We start from the raw sequence: 17613 nt of genomic DNA on the forward strand, positions 1-17613 counted from the left end.
TGTGTGCTTATGTTACTTTACATGGATTGTATGCTGTCTAACAATTTACATTTCTAGAAATGGAATTGTTAAATCCAAAGTATGTCCATTCACAATTGATAAATATTGCCATTGTCTTCTTTAAAATTTTTACCAATTTATCCTGCTACAAGCAGTGTACAAGAGTGCTCTCCCCCACCCTTACCAATACAGTGTTTTGTCAGTTTTTGATATCTGGCAAGACATGTAAAATGATATATCAATATGATTCTAGCTTTAATTTCTCTTATGAGTGAGGTTGGATATCTTTTTTATATTTTTAATAGTTTACTGTATTTAATTTTTACCCATTTTTCTTTTTTTTTAAATGCTTATTTTTCAGAGAGAGCACAAGCAGGGGAGGGGCAGAGAGAGGGAAACACAAAATCCAAAGCAGGCTTCAAGCTCAGAGCTGTCAGCATACAGCCTGATGCAGGGCTCGAACCCATGAACTGTGTGAGATCATGACCTGAGCCAAAGGCAGACGCTTTCTTTCTTTTTTTTTAATTTTATAATGTTTATTTAATTTTGAGGGGGGGGCAGAGAGAGAGGCGGGGGGTGGGTAGGGTGGGAGGAGGTACAGAATTTGAAGCACGTTCCAGGCTCTGAGCTATCAGCACAGAGTCTGACTGGGGGCTCGAACCCACTAACCCTGAGATCATGACCTGAGTTGAAGTCAAATGCTTAACCAACTGAGCTACCCAGGCACCCCTTAACCATTTTTCTACTGGATTATCATCCATCCCTGGTTTTTGTAAATAAATGTCACTTGTCATGTTAAATTGTTTTTTTCAGTGTGCTTCTAGATTCTGTTTGCTAATGCTTTATTTAGGTACATGCCTTGGATTTGTAAGACACATCAGTCCTCAAGGTTTTTGGGGACGTAATGTTTGAGTTGCTATCAATGTTAAATTCACTTTAGAAAAAGAATAATTTTTAAAAATTTTTCCTTAGTTTTGTATTCTGTGGGACAGTTTATATAACATAAAAATGATCTGTGTCTTACAGTTGAGCAAGGAGTCTCTTAGGATCCTTTTAATTTTTTCTTTGTGGCTATTTTCTTTTATTTTTTAATTTCTTTAATGTTTATTTATTTTTGAGAGTGAGAGAGATAGAGTGTGAGCAGGGAGGGGCAGGGAGAGAGAGAGAGGGAGACGTAGAATCTGAAGCAGGCTCCAGGCTCTGAGCTCTCAGCACAGAGCTTGTCCTGGGGCTCCAATCCATGAACTGTGAGATCATGACCTGAACTGTAGTCAGACACTTAACTGACTGAGTCACCCAGATGCCCCTCTCTGTGGCTGTTTAAAAAAAAATCATCTTTTATTTTTGATTGTCTTTTTCCTTTCCTATCTTGATTACATTGAAAAGTTGCCCCTTCTCCCCCCACCCCCCACCCAAAAGTATAGCCTTTGGTTTTATTTATTATTTGTATATATTTTCCTGTGTTTTAATCAGTAGGCTCTGCTTTTATCTTTATTAATACCACCTTTCTTCATTCTTAAAGTTTCTTTTGTTCTTTTTCCAACTTCATACTTGGATGCTTAACTTATTTTTTCCTTTTTTCATACAAATATCTATGGTTCTTAATTTTTCTCTGAATACTTCTTCAATTTTATCACATAGATTTGGCCTGTAGTTTATTAAACTTTTTATTTTTGTCCTATCAATTTGAATATCCACATTGAAACATTTTTAAGCAAGAGTTTTAAAATTCCCAAGTGATAGAGGCCTTCCCCCTAACTTTATTGTACTTTTAATAAAGAATAGATTTGTATTGATTCTGCTTTTTGGAATTTATTGGGGTTGTCTTTGTGGCTCAATATAGTAAATTGTCAATGTTCCAGGCTTCTTAAAAGGAAAGCATATGTATATTCTGCTTTCAAGGTATATAAACTTACCTATATGTCATTCAGTTCTACCTTGTCAATTACATTATTTAACTCTTGTTTCATTATTTATCTTTTATCTGTTAGCATGAAAGAGGTTAATTAGGTATTTTGAAAATCTCTTTCTATATATAGCTCTTACATAGCTTGAAATCTTTTCTTTTTTTTTAATGTTTATTTTATTTTTTAGAGACAGAGCGTGAGCAGGGGAGGGGCAGAGAGAGAGGGAGAAAGATAATCCGAAGTAGGCTCCAGGCTCTGAGCTGTCAGCACAGAGCCTGATGCGGGGCTCGAACCCACAAACTGTGAGATCATGACCTGAGCCCAAGTTGAACACCTAACTGACTTAGCCACCCAGGCTCCCCTTGAAATCTTTGTTTTAGAAGTATTGATGCTACTTGGGGGTGAATTGATACTTATATTGATTATTTATTTATTTTTTTATGAATTACACAACTTAACATCAAAACTGCTTTTCTTTGACTCATTTAATTCTTCTTGGCCTGAATTCAACCTTATTTGATATTAATGTCTTGACTCCTGGTTTGTTTTCATTTGCATTTTCCCACCTTTTATTTTCTGTGTTTCTGAATAACTTTATATGTGTCTCTTGTGTACAGCATAGGATTGGAGTTTGTTTTGCACTCCAATCTTTTAATAATGGAGTTTGGCCCATCTACATTGGGCTATATACTGTCTTAGTTATAACATTTTAGGTTCTGTACTTTGTGTCTAACAATAATATACCTTGTGTTTAATAACTCTTTATATGGATTCTTTATTCTGTATGTGTGCATTTCTTATAATGTTTAGAAACATTAGGAAAGCATTTCATTGTTTTTCTACTTCATACCTTCAAGAGTTTACATAATACTCTTTTTTTCATAATACTCTTAATACTTTTTTTTTTTTTTAATTTTTTTTTTCAACGTTTATTTATTTTTGGGACAGAGAGAGACAGAGCATGAACGGGGGAGGGGCAGAGAGAGAGGGAGACACAGAATCGGAAACAGGCTCCAGGCTCTGAGCCATCATCAGCCCAGAGCCCGACGCGGGGCTCAAACTCCCGGACCGCGAGATCGTGACCTGGCTGAAGTCGGACGCTTAACCGACTGCGCCACCCAGGCGCCCCTCTTAATACTTTTTTTAAGGCAATGTCTGTTAATTTCCTAATATGAACAATGAAGTTATATTTCTGCCTCTTTCCCTCGTATTTTTCTACTATTTTTATAGAAACTTATTAATCTTAAATATATATAGATTTTTATAAGTTGATCTGAATCTTTAAATGATAGATATCATCTGACCTTCAAATAATAAAATGAGGAAATTTGAATCTTACCATTTTTTAGCTGTCTTTTTGTCTTGCATAGTCAAGGTACACAATATACACATTTTGTTTTAGCATCTTAATCTCTCTATTTCTTCTTTATTTAGTCCCTTAAAGGGATTAGGTACTCACCCCTAACTAGGCCTTTACTAATGATTTTTTCCAGTTATCTCTTACTGGGATGAGGTTCATCCTTTAGTTTCAAGAAGGGTTCATAACAAATATGTGTGCCAATTTTATACTTGAATGACAGCTTGATTGACTCTAATTTCTTTGAGTCACAGTTTCTTCCCTGGGAGTTTCAGGGAAGTCTAAGGGCAGTGTGTATTTTACTCCTTACCAGTGAGTTGATAATTTTTTCCACTAATGCAGTTTTTAAAATTTATCACATGAACAAAACAATCTGTGATTAAGTAAGTCTATGATTCTGGGATAAACACAACTGAGTGTCCTGTATGCAGGACTTGGTATACATATACTTGGATGTAATATAAAACATTCTATAGTCTCTAAGAAAAGGATATATTAAAAGTATTTCCCCATCAACTATTTTTAGCAAAAACATTATCACAGGACTAGTGTCTTGAGTAATAAACTTTTAGAAGTACATTCTGTGTTTTCCGGAAGTCAGTGAATTAACAGGGATATTAGTTACCATTGAATCATCGTCCACTCTTTTGTTGTACCCTATTTCTTTTATCATGTTTTTCTTTTTTTACTCAACATACTTTTAAGTGTATACTAAACTGTGATCAACAATACTCATGATGTTGCAAGGCAGATCTCTAGAACTTTTTCATCTTGAGTGACTGAAACCTGTACTCATTCAACAGCAATTTCCCATTTCCCCATACCTTCAGCTCCTGGAAACAGCCATTCTACTTTCTGTTTCTGTGGGTTTTACTATTTTGATGCCTCATATAAGTGGAATCATGCAGGAATTGTCCTTCTGTGACTGACCTATTTCACTTCACGTTGTGCCTTCAAGGTTCACTCATGTTGTGCATAAAGACAGGATCATGGCTGGATGATAATCCATTGTATGTGTATGCCACATATTATTTATTCATTCATTTTCTGATGGATGTTTATGTTGTTTCTACCTCTTGGCTATGGTAAATAATGCTGCAGTGAACATGGGAGTGCAAAGATCTCTTCAAGATCCCAATTTTAATCCTATCATTATATTATGCAAGTACTTCCAGAGGGATCTCAGAAAGCACTCTATAATGAAATGCATTAATATTTTTGTGTTGGAAAATATTCATACTAAGTGGACTAAAAAAGTCTATAATTAGACACATACCATTCTAGGTCAGATTTTGCTGCCAAAATGAGTTCAAGTCAGGTCAGGTTTTGCCATTGAGTAGGTTTTGAAAAAAACTTACCATTTTCAGGGCTTCTTTGTATTTTGGAATTGCAATAAGTATTTTGAGGATCTGTACACCCATTGGATATTTTTTCCTTATCCTTTTGGAAGGTTTACTGCTTTGGTGCTTGGCTCTGAAATGAGAAGATAATATTTAACAGTAATGAGGAAACAGAAAGCCATTGTAGTGCCAGATGTTTGAGGCTGAAAAATCATACAAGCACTAAAAATATATAGAGGAAGCGTTTTTGAATTTTAAAAGCTTATTATTGAAAAGAGGTATATAGTTTTTTTTTTTTGTTCTTCTACAGAAAAATAAACCTGTGGATTTTGCAGTCAATCCCCAAGCAGATAGAACATGTCAGTTCTCTGACCACCGTCTGATGGAATCCATTAAACTGGGGGATTCCAAAGTGTATGAATTTCTTAGGGTACTTGCTCTTTGCCACACCGTCATGTCGGAGGAAAATAGTGCAGGTAAGTACAAAGTGTGTTTTAGTGCTGAACCTTGTTTACAAGTTTGATTTCTTTCTGCTGCCAGTGATTGAGTAAAAATTACCACCCAAGTAATTTCAGTTTAAAAGTGAAATATATAAAGACTGTCGACTGTATATAGGTATGTCATATATATGTGTGTATACATGTTTTCTCTCTCTATTCTTTATTTTTGTTTTCTTTGTTGGGATTACGTTCAAGCCTTAGTTGCGTCCTTGGTATGCTGGGCTAACCCATTCCCCCAGTTTTAATTGCTGTGAGGATTCATATTGTTACATTTATGACTTAAACTGATCTTTATAATTCTGAAGGCAGTGATTAATTATATTTTTATCTGAGGATATCACGGTGCTTTTAAGTACGTTTATTTTACCTTTGCCTTTGAGTTTATTTCATGTCCTGAACTATTTTAATAGCAATCTGCTTTTATTTTAATGTTACATACTTTTTTAGATCTCTTTAAAGATCTTAACTATTCTTGATTTGAAATTTTCTTTTGTTTCCTTTATGAGGTTTCATATTATAGAATGTTGTTTTTTGAATTCTGTGTCTACCTTTAATGTTCTCAAACATTTGATAACTTTTGGTTGCCTGTTGGTGAATGTAGGTTCTGATTACTGTGGCCAGTCTCCCAATACCGTGTGGAAGAGGTAGAATGTATGGCTGGCCTTCTGGGTGTGGAGTTCCTCCTTCCAGGAATTCATATGGCATGTGGGGTTAACTGTCTTACTTTTTCAGATCTAGTGCTAGGAATCTGCCAATATGCTCACTTGAGAGAGAGTTGTACTTAAGGTCTGGCCTGGAAGAAAACATCACTCATTCGGGTTCTTTTCTTTCATTTTCTTTCTCTTATCCTTGTGGACTTCTGGAGTGATTCGGGCTCTTCTTAGTTTTGGTCTCCAGTTGCAGAACTCAAATCTTTGAGGTTTCCAGAAGCGGATTATGCACTTTGTGTAGCGTAACATGGGAAGGTTTTATTCTGGAGGCAGCGGTCACTGAAGCCTGTTCACAGTAAGCTGGAAGATGGAGGAGCTCAAATGGGCTGGAGTGCTGAGTACACTTCCTCAACTAACTTTACTAATGATGCCCCCAAGAGCACTTCTCTTTCCATTTGTTAACTCTGACTTTGGAAACTGTTTCGGGGATTTCTCTTACTCCTGGATTCATTTCCTTTTGCAAATGCTTTGTGCTGCCTTTTTCTCTTCTTCATTGATCAAATCTACTTTTTATCTTGCAGACATTCCTCAAATTTCTAGTTTACTAATAGTATTCATTCTTATTTTCTAGTATGATTTACATTTTTTTCACAATGTGATATAATTAAATGCTGATCGTAACACACTGATCTTAAGTGTTTTGTCTGTTGAGTTTTGACAATTATATGTACCCATGTAACCTCTACCCCCAATAGGGTATAAATCTTTTCTACCACTCTAGAGAGATTACTCATATCCCCCCAACAGGGTAAAAATATTTTCTATTACTCTAGAAAGATTACTCATATCCCTTTCTAGTCCATATTCCCAACCCCCTTGCTCAGCCAACCACTGCTGTGATTCCTATCATCAAAGATGAATTTTGCCTGTTTTTGTACTTCATAAAAATGGAATCATACAATTTGTATTCTTTTGTGTCTGACTTCTTTCATGCCATGTAATGATTTTGTTATTCATCCATGTTGATGTATCAGTAAATAGTTCATTCTTTTTTTTTAAGTTTATTTATTTATTTTTGAGAGAGAGAGAGACAGAGAGACAGAGAGACAAAGTGAGTGTGGGAGTGGGGGGGGGGTGCAGAGAGAGGGAGACAAAGGATCCAAAGCAGGTTCCCTGCTGACAGCAGAGTCTGATGTGGGGCTCAGACTCACAAACTGTGAGATCATGACCTCAGCTGAAGTCAGACACTTAACTGACTAAGCCATCCAAGCGCCCCAATAGTTCATTCTTTTATTGCTTAGTAATATTACATTATGTGAGTGTACCATAATTTTCTAGTCCTCTGTTCATGGACATTTGGGTTGTTTCCAGCTTTGGGCTATTATGAATAAAGCTGCCATAAACATTTTTATGTCTTAAAAAAAACATTTAACTAATTTGTATTTGGTAAACACTTAGGTATGAAAATTGCCAGATCATAGTATATGTTTAACTTTATAAGAACTTCCCAACCATTTTTCTTCAAATGGTTGCATTATTTTACATTCCCACCATCAGTGTATGAGAGCTGTAGTACCTTTACATTCGAACCAACATTTAGTATGGTCTTTCTTAAATTTTACCCATTCTTGTGGATATTGGCTAACATCCTGCCATATAAAGGTATTTTGAAGTAAAGAGAGGAAGATGTATATATCTTTAAATTACTTCTATCTCTTGCTTTAAGATATCAAATTCTAAGTGAAGGATTATATCACTGAGTAAGGGGGGATTATTTTGCTCTCCTTTTAAAGATTTATTTACAGTATAGATAGCTTAAATACATGTATGTTAAAGTACCTTGGAAAACAAACTTTTTTATATAAACATTAATTATGGAAAAGAATAGAACCAAATCTAACAAACTTAAAGTTACTAATTGTATAATTTATAGTTGAAACTATTGCTTTTATTTCAAAGGTGTACTGTTTCACGGAGAAGTCATTTGGAGAAGTTGACATTCTCATTCCCTTCTCCAGGATGAAAATGCAGAGGCAGGAAAAGTGGAAAATACAAGTGTTTTAATAGGATTTTTTTTCTATTTTAGTGTATGGCAATTCAAAAGATAAAAGTTTTAGAATTTTTTTTCTTACTGCCTCATTATATCAATCCTTTAAAATTTATTGAGGTTTGCTTTATGGTCTGGTATGTGTTCAGTTTCAGTAAATGTTTCATGTGTGCTTGAAATGAATGTGTATTCTGTAGTTATTAGGTACTGAGTTGTAAATATATCCATTAGATAATGTTTGTTAATTGTATTGTTCAATTTTCTACCTCTCTTTGGATTATTTTGACTACTCAATTACACAATTTTCACATATTTGCCTTAAAGTTTATTTTGGCTTATATGAATATAGTTATAGGTATTTTGCTTTTGTTAGTATTTGCATTATTTATCTTTTTTCCACTGTTTCCTGCCAATCTTATCTTTTTCTTTGTGTTTTAGGCACATCTTTCATGAATGAGATAATTTTTGACATTTAAAAAGAATAGTTTGATAGAACTAAAGGTTAAGCATAACATTTAGTCCATTATCTTTCTTGAGTATTGATATATGTAGATCTTAAGTATTTAATATATAATTATTGATACATTTAGTTTATTACTACCATCTTATTTTGTACTTTACATTTGCCCCAACTTTTGTCTTAGTCTCTCTTTTTTTCCCTCTTATGGATTTAGTCCATTTTTACTTCTGCTTTGGAATCCTTATTTGTATTTTAGTGGTTAGCCTAGAAATTTTAGCATAATGAACTTATCAAAGCCTAGGCCTTCTTTTAAACCAAACAAAGACTTAGGAGCCTTCAAAACTAATCAACCCTGTCCTGACTTATACAGTATTCTTGTCATGTATTTTCTTTCTTAATCCCGCAAGAGGTTACTTTTACTGTTTTTATAGTCAGTGTTTGCTTAGATTTATCCTATATACTTACTCATTTCTATGCTCTTTAATGCTTGTACCAACTCTGATCTTCTGTTGACATAAAGTGTATTCTTGAGAATTTCTTTTAGGAGAGAACCTCCTGCTAATAAACTCTCAAAAACTTTGGAAAAACAACTTCATCTGTTCTTAATCTTGAACATTTTGCTATGTGCAGAAATTTAAGGTGACAGTTTTCTTTTAGCACCTTGAAGGTATTCCACTGTGTCCTGCTGCTATTTCCGTTACTGTATAGTCAGTTCCTCGTCCAATTGTGGCGTGAAGGTCATCAGTCTTATCTCCCTGGCTACTTTTAAGATTTCTTCTTCCATGTTATCACTATAGGTGTGGATTGAAAAATATATTACTTGGAATTCATTGAGATTCTTGAATCTGTAGAATGTCATTTTTTACCACTTCTGGAGTTTGCTGGGCCATGTATTTCTTCCAGCTTTGTCTCTGACTCATTTTCCCTCTCATATTAGATCTTCAGTGTCAGATATTTTCATTCTTTTCTCTATGTGTTTTAACACGTCTCTCATTTGTTCTCTTTCCCTATCTCTTGGGGATATATTCTCATAGTTCCTCCATTTATTTTTTCACAGTACACTGCTTCTTTCTCTAGCAATATATAATATGCAGTTTTTAATTTTTAATTTATACAAGGTCTTTGATTCTTTTTCAAATCTGCCTAATTTTATGCCTTTTTAAAATTTTTTTGAAATCTATCCAGTATTTGAGTGTGCTATTTCTAATACCTCCAACATCTGAAGTTTTTGAAGATCTTAGATTATTTCTGTTCTGATTGTGTCTTATTTATTGTGATTTTAATGATTTTTCACTGTGAGATGATCATTTTACTTGGAACTTTATTTGTAGAAATTCTTTGGGTCCTGAGATGAAGGCTAGTTCCTCCATAAAGGACTTGTAGTGTTCTAATGTAGGAACATATTAAACTAAATTTCCAGTTTGATTTTTTTCAAGTCACTCAAGTATTATGAATTTAGGATACAAATATGTGTGAAAGTCAGTCTTTGGTCTTAAAGTTTCAGCAGAAAAAATTTTTCTTTCCACTTATAGGTAGATAATTTTTCCTTACAGGCACTCTTGAAGGAGGCACTGATTTCCAATTCTCCTCTATACCAAGAGAGTAGTGTTTTGAAGACCCAGGCATTTTTTTAAAGTTTATTTATCTATTTTGAAAGACAGACAGTGCGAGTGGGGGTGGGGGGAGGGGGGCGACAGAGAGAGAGAGGGAGAGAGAGAGAATCCTAAGCAGGCTCCATGCTATCAATGCAGAGCCTGAGGCGGGGCTCAAACTCACAAAACCACAAGGTCATGACCAGAGCCAAAACCAAGAGTCAGATGCTTAACTGACTGAGCCATTCAGGCACCCTTGGAGGCCCAGTTTTAAGAGGTGGTCTCCCATTAAACTTCTTACCTGGGCTATGTCTTCTCTAACTCAAGCTCTCAGAGGCTAGAAATCAATGATCAATGATCAGAAAATGTCCTCAAGGCAAAAGCTGGCTACAGTAAGGCCTTTATTCTATCTGTATTTTTTCTCTTCATCTTTGGCCTAAATAGTTCTTATTTTCTTGCCAGTACATCTTTTTTGGATGTATTTAAAATTATTAAAATGTTTTATAGAGAATCTGTGGTTGTTTGTAGCAGGGAAGTTGGTCCTGGCACCCAGTTTACTATGTTGCAGAAGTGAAAGTTAAATAATTTCATAGGTAGATAAAGTAACTGCTATAATTTTTTCCCTTTTGAATTTCAAAATTAATTTATGCCTACTGTATCAAGTGAAACCACACTACAAAATTTATAAAGGCAGAGCTAATAATTTCGTCCATGAAGTATTCTAATCTCACCCCTACAGGAGTAACCAATTGGTAACATTTGGTGTCATCCTTTCACCCTTTATATATATATACATATATACATATATATATATGTATATATATAAATGTACATATATATAAATATACATATATACATATATAAATATGTATGTACATATATATGTATATATATATAAATTAATATATGCAGTAGATAGGTAGTTATTTGTTTTACATGAAAAGGAAACATAGTATATAAATATGCAACTCATTTTCTTAAGAATTGATCTTGTACATCTCCTGAAGTCAGTAGATAGGGATATAGCTTTGCCTATTTTTTCAAATGTATTTTTTTTTTAATTTTTTTTTTCAACGTTTATTTATTTTTGGGACAGAGAGAGACAGAGCATGAACGGGGGAGGGGCAGAGAGAGAGGGAGACACAGAATCGGAAACAGGCTCCAGGCTCCGAGCCATCAGCCCAGAGCCTGACGCGGGGCTCGAACTCACGGACCGCGAGATCGTGACCTGGCTGAAGTCGGACGCTTAACCGACTGCGCCACCCAGGCGCCCCTCAAATGTATTTTTATAAACAAAGATAATATAATTTTATATAGAATGTCTTTGTACATGCTCTATTTTTATAGTTTATTGTTTTTGTTTTGGTTTGGTTTGATTTTTTTTTTTTTTTTTTTTTGCTCATTTCATTCTTTTTCTCTCTTTTCCCCTCTTCCTCCCAGCCTGATACATACACATCAGGCGCCAAGAATGAGCACGGTGGTTTGATTTCTTACATCTCAAGCGGTTTCTTGTATGCATTATAATAAACTGGTCATTAGTAGCAGACTGAAGTGGAACTTGGAATACCTGCTTCATCACTCTTTGGCTGTGTGATCTTGCAAAAATCATATAAACTCTTCAGTCATAGGTCATTGGTATAAAATGGAAATAATAATTTTTTAATAATCCCTACCTCAAAGGCTTATCATGAGGATTATGAGCATTAATACATATTAAGTGTTTTAGTTTGTGAAACTTTCACTACACATGTCTAGTCACTGAAAATACAAAACCATGGCCTCTGACCTGAGGAACTTTCAGCATCGTGGAGAGTCAGACACATAGATGGATATTTTTGTATAAGATGGCAGGGGCTCTGATGGTGGTATGTGTGGTGTCCTGTAGTATCTCCCAGTATAGGCACTTGGTCTGGCTGGTTGGCATGTAGAAAAGTTCCGACTTCTGGAGCTAACACTTGAGTTGGGTGTTATAGGATGAGTTGGAGTTAGCACTGGCATTCTGTGAATATTAGCGATTATTCTCAATATCAGTACATTTGTTTCTTTTACTTTTTTTGTTTAGTACAATCTATTTTGGCTATAGTTTAATACGATAGTTTCTTTTCCTTTTAGGGCAGCTGATTTACCAAGTTCAGTCACCTGATGAAGGGGCTTTAGTGACTGCTGCAAGAAATTTGGGGTTCATTTTTAAGTCTCGAACCTCAGAGACAATAACAATAGAAGAATTGGGAACACTGGTTACTTACCAACTTCTTGCCTTCTTGGACTTCAACAATATCAGAAAAAGGATGTCTGTCATAGGTATGACTGGTAGCTGAGATTATGTTTGATCTTTTGATAGTACTCATCACATTGATGCTTCTTAAGCATTATTTCATTCCTAGTTACATACTGAGAATTGTGGTATTTTTGTAACTTGATAAACTTTCATTTTCAACTTAGCCTCAACAGTGCACTAGTAAGTATAACTAATGGGTAGCAAGTGCTTATTGAATCCAGCACTATTGTAGATTGTCTACATGAATTAACTGATTTAATTATTTCAGCAACCCTGTAAGGTAGGTACTATTATTTTAACGCCCATTTTAAAGATAACAAAACTCAGACACACAGAAATAATAGATCCTCAATTACTACTCATTGTGTTTTCTAGAGATGTTTCCCAGGATTTTACCACTACTTGCCTGTATTATTGCAATATCTTTAACACTATTTCCCCTTAAAATAATGCTCTGTGATGATACCAAGGTATTCTTTCCAAAATTTTGACCTGATTTTGCCATCACCTACGTAAAAAACCTTGGTAGCTTTCTAGAATTTAGAGGGTAACATTCTTGCATGGCATTCAAGATTATTTGCAATCTGATTTCAGTCTATTTCTCTTCTACTTCATCAAACTTCCCCAGCCTTACTAGAGCTTGCATTCCAGGCATGCGTTGTACGCTTTCACCCTTTGTGTGTGCTGTTTCCCCTACCTAAGACTCTTTTTCCCTATTTCTTTCCTTGGAAACTTCTACTCACCTGGAAATGTCCAATTTAAATGCCACCTGTTGTTTTAATTCTTCTACTCTCCAAATAACTGCATTCTCCTCTGTTCTTCAGAGCACCTTGTTCTTAACACCAGTGTGATACCAGCACCATGATACTCATGACCTTCCCAGTTGTTAGAGTATATGCTAGAGGGCAGTGCTGTGTTTTAGCCATCTTACCCAGCCCAAGGCCCAGCATAGAGCTTGGCACATAGTAGGTTTTCTATAAATGTTTGTTAAGTAAAATTTAAGCCAATACTTGGTAACTTATGAATATTCTGGTCATGTTAAATCAATTTCTACTGTGGAAAACGTGTGTGTACATGGTTGGGTTTTTGGCCTCTAACTACTGGAAAGTAGCTGTGATAGAATGCTCTCAGCAGGTAAAAACCAAACATCATCTGGGGATGTTTATGTTTATTTTTTTGACAACAGGCTGTAGGCAGGCATCGTCAGTGCTGCTGATGAGCACATACGCTGCTCTAGGCATTGGCCTAACCATATATCAGCAGAAGCTCTCTTCTATTTACAGCTTCAGGGGAGGTGTTACTAATGTTGGGTTGGCCTAGAACTGGCTTCTCTTTGCTATGAGGGTGTTGACAAAAATGTAAAATTGCTACACAGGGAAATTTTTGGCTTTTCCCCAGCATCAGTCACCACTATGGGCTGTGGAGAAATCACAGCCTAACCACAAACTTCAGATGTTTGACTTAATGGATCCCATATGAAGCAAGGTAATGTTCTACCACCGAATGCATGGAGGCTTATGGGCTTTATTTAGGTTCTGTTTGGTTTTTAATCAGAAGGAATTTGAAATAGGGGCTCCACTAGGGTGGAAAAGTCTCTGATAACAAGGCAAAGAATAAAACAGTGCTAGTCTCATGATTGTCACATGGCTTGGTCTGTGGGGACAACCCTCTGATGTGAAGACTCAGATATTTGCTGCTGCTGCTGCTTTCTCTTCTCCTTCTCCTCCTCCTTCTCTTTCTCCTTCTCCTCCTTTTCCCCCTCTTCCCCCTCTTCCTCTTTCTTCCTCTTCCTCCTCTGCTTCCTCTTCCTCTTCTTCTGTTTCCTCTTTCTCCTCCTTCCTTTTTTTGGAGGAGGGGTGCTATCATTCATTGAATCATGAATGTATAGTTTCAATACTAGTACTACTTTCATTCTGGGGCAAGAGCCCTGGTTTAATTCAGTTAAATAAAAATAGATTTCTCTATAGAATTTTGTCAGAGGATATAGAATCTACAGATAAACATATAAATCTTATTGTACAATTTTGGAAGGACCAATTCTAATAAAAACACAGAGATGAAATTCAAAGATATTAATAGAGGCAAGTGGCACGTAAACATTAAAGAAAAATAAATTAGTCTAGCTCCTTGAAAAGCCCTTGCAAGATCTTTAGTAAGACCTGTTCAACTGTAAACTTTTTAGAGATGATCAAAGTATAAATCACACTGCCGTATGACAGGCATTTTTCTATATGTATATATGAATAGGCATCCAACTGAGATATGGCAAAGTAGAATTATTCATCATCATTCACAGAGTTGCTATTACATTTACTCTTATAGCATAAACCTGGAAACCATTTGTGACTTTTTTCTTTTTCTTTTTATGTCACAAAGGCATAGCTGCTTTCAATGAATTTTGCATAACTATAATTCAACTCAATTAAGCAAATATTTAGTAAGTGCCTACCATGTCCCAGGGACTTGGAGCTAAGGGAGAATGTGAAACTGAAATGTGTTCTGTGTGATTGCACCCAGGAGAAGATGGTGAAGCAGGGTACGAAATAGGCTGAAAAAGGAAAGGTCTTGATGATTCCTGTTTATGCCATGTTTAAGAGTCCATACTTGATCCAAATGCAGAGGGAAGCTATTGCAGGGTTGTATGCAGTTGTGTGAAGATAATTCCAGATAGATTACAGAGGAGTTTGAAGAAAAGCGGGATTGCAATAAGTGGAACATTTAGGTTAATGTGATAATATAAGCAAGAGATAAGGTGATGAAGAGAAATCCATGGCTGCAATTGGATGTATGGGTGGTAGAAGAGAAGGAGTTTGAATGATGGCTGGATATCTGGTTTGGAAGACTTAGAGAAGGGTGAAACTGGTTATTGGGGCAGAGACATAGGAGAGATACCTAGTTGTTGGAGGAAGATAATGTGTGCAGTTTGAATTTAGTGTGGCTGAGCATATCCAAAAGGAGGTATCTAGCTGGTGGTTGGATATACATATTCAAAGGGAGTGCTGGAGATGGATTTGGGCAGGATATACGCATTTAAAATCAATCATCCTGTCAATGTACCCTGAAGCCTTAGAAATGAATGTGACTGCATGAAGAGTGGGAGGGAATTAGATCCTGGGAAAGTCTTTGAGGCACAACAATGTATAAAGGACCGGTAAGAGGAGAAGAATCTACAACTAAAAATCTATGACTTTTGTCCAGACTCTGCCCACATGTTATCTCGACCATTTAAAACTGTTGTTTTCTTTAAATAGATTTTAAAAAGGCTAACTTCTGAAATGAGTGAGATATGATTAGCCTTGGGATTTCCTAGCAGAGATGACTAGGAGCCTTGAATGAAGAGAAAAAAACTTGTTGATCTGCAAAAGGAAAGGTTTAGTGAGTAAAATTAAGCAGGATTCCATGAAATTGGATTCACACAAATTCTAAGGGGTTAATACTTGATTAAGAAACATGAAGGAAATGTAAACTGTTTACTGAATGAGAAGAATATAGCTTGGAAAGGACCTTAGGAGTTAGATTGTTTAAATGTCTCCTTTTCACATGTAGAAACTGAGACAAAGAGATGGTAAGAGATTTGAACAAATCATAATTGGTTTGTGATTTCCTAGACCAGTGGTTCTCCATGTGTGGTCTGGGGAACCCTAAGAAACTTTGGGAGGTTTTCAGAGGATGCACAAGGACAAAAACATTTTCATAATAATACTAATGGTATTTGTCTTTTTTATTCTTTTTCTCATGAGTATACTGTGGAGTTTTACAAAAGCCGCATGATGTGTGATATCACAACAGATTGAACTACAGAAGCGGATATGGGAATCTAACCATTTTTTAAACCAGACCTGTAATCATGTAAAACAATGTCATTCCCAAAACTAATTTTTTTGTTATGGAAAATATAATTATGTTTCATAGAAATGTTACCTATGTTAATATGTCATATGCTTATTATCATAATTATTATAATAGTCATATTATTATTATAGTAATATAATTAGTGTTCTAAGACCATTGCCCTAATAAAATTTCTCAACTTTAATTTCTAATATGGTAAATATTATTAGCTCTAACCCGCTTAAAAAGGCCTAGAGTTCTCACAAAGTTTTAAGAGTGCATAGGGGTTCTGAGACCAAAAAGCTTGAGAACTGATGTCCTAGCCTAGACTATAAAAAACAGTCATAGGGAAGTCATACTGGTAAAAGTAGAAGGCACATAATTTGCCTTTATAGCTCTGGTGATGGAAGGGAGAAAATATGGGAGAAATTACTAAATTGTATTGCTGTAGAAGAAAAGCAAGAAAGGCTTCCGTAGAATTAAATGTTTTCCCCCCACTTGAACAATTAGATGAATTATATATGCTTTCCACCACCCTCCAACTCTTTCCACAATGGGGGCAATTAGAGCCAGGGCACAAGAAAAACTGCATGAGTTCTGGCATCTAGGAGAGCTGACCGACAGTCTTAGGAGAGAAGACGAGTCCTCCATAAGTCAACACAAAAGAGTTCCAAAGGTGCATTATACATATTCAAACCCAGGAGGAAACTAGACTAGATTAAGTCTTAGCTAAGAGTAGTAAAAGGTTAGAAGGGAAATTGATTCACTGTGCTTTGTTATTTATATTTCTTTAAATCAAGTTCTAAATTTTATATTCTATTAATAGTCAATATTCATGTTCATCTGTTTTGAGGCATTCTGTTTTTAGAGAAAAGGTGTAATCGAATGGAAAGCAAGCAGTAGTCTTTGACTTGATGAAACTTGTGATGGTCAGTGTTCAGACCGTGGAACTGTGATCCAGAAAGTTGTTTCAAACTGTAGGTGGTTACTTGGAAGAAATATATTGTCATGTCATGTCATTCATTCAACAAGTAATTAAGTATATAGTATGTGCCAAGCTGTAAAACCATGCCTACAAATGTAGGCCAAGTATTCTGTGGTTTCAAAAAAGATTTTTCTGAAGCAACATGAGGCACAGCCAGGGGAAGGCTTAAGGACTGGAGATGAGGGGATCCTCATCAGCGCTGTCATTCTCAAACCTGGAGGGGAGGACAGATTAAAAATATAGCCATAACTAATACAGGCTTCCAGTTAAAAGAAGGTAGAAAATAATTTTGAAAGCTCCCTGTGAGGCATGCTTACAGCCTGGGTTGTGACCCCAAAATCAGCCACCAAGAATGAAAGAAAGGGCATTCCCAAGGAGTAAAGAGGATAAAGAAAAACATCAGCAAAGACTGAGAACTAATGCATAAACCATGGCTTTGAATGACTAGAATTCCATGTGAATATCATTTGGTATAATACTAAAAGCTGATTCCTATGGTAGGTCTTGAGTTTTTGCAACAGGAGACAGGCAAGCAAAGCTCTCAATTCTGTTCAATCCAGAATGCTTAATTTGAATTTATCAACTCCTCAAAACAGTAGGTAAGAAAAATATTAAGGTTGTATACATCAGAATAAAAACACTTGTTTCTGAGTTTGGGAAATCAAA

At 35.6% G+C, this 17613-nt stretch overlaps 1 protein-coding gene across 1 annotated transcript in view; it reads left to right on the forward strand.

The window, feature by feature from the left end:
* Nucleotides 1-17613, forward strand: part of ATP8B4 (ATPase phospholipid transporting 8B4 (putative)) — a 191173-nt gene that overhangs the window by 109322 nt on the left and 64238 nt on the right. Inside the window, exons 15-16 of the mRNA XM_043554514.1 lie at nt 4915-5080; nt 11966-12154. Of these exons, the coding sequence (XP_043410449.1) occupies nt 4915-5080; nt 11966-12154 (355 nt within the window). The remainder of the gene's footprint in view (nt 1-4914; nt 5081-11965; nt 12155-17613) is intronic.

This window comes from Prionailurus bengalensis, chromosome B3 (genome assembly GCF_016509475.1).
Source record: "Prionailurus bengalensis isolate Pbe53 chromosome B3, Fcat_Pben_1.1_paternal_pri, whole genome shotgun sequence".
NCBI lineage: Eukaryota > Metazoa > Chordata > Mammalia > Carnivora > Felidae > Prionailurus > Prionailurus bengalensis.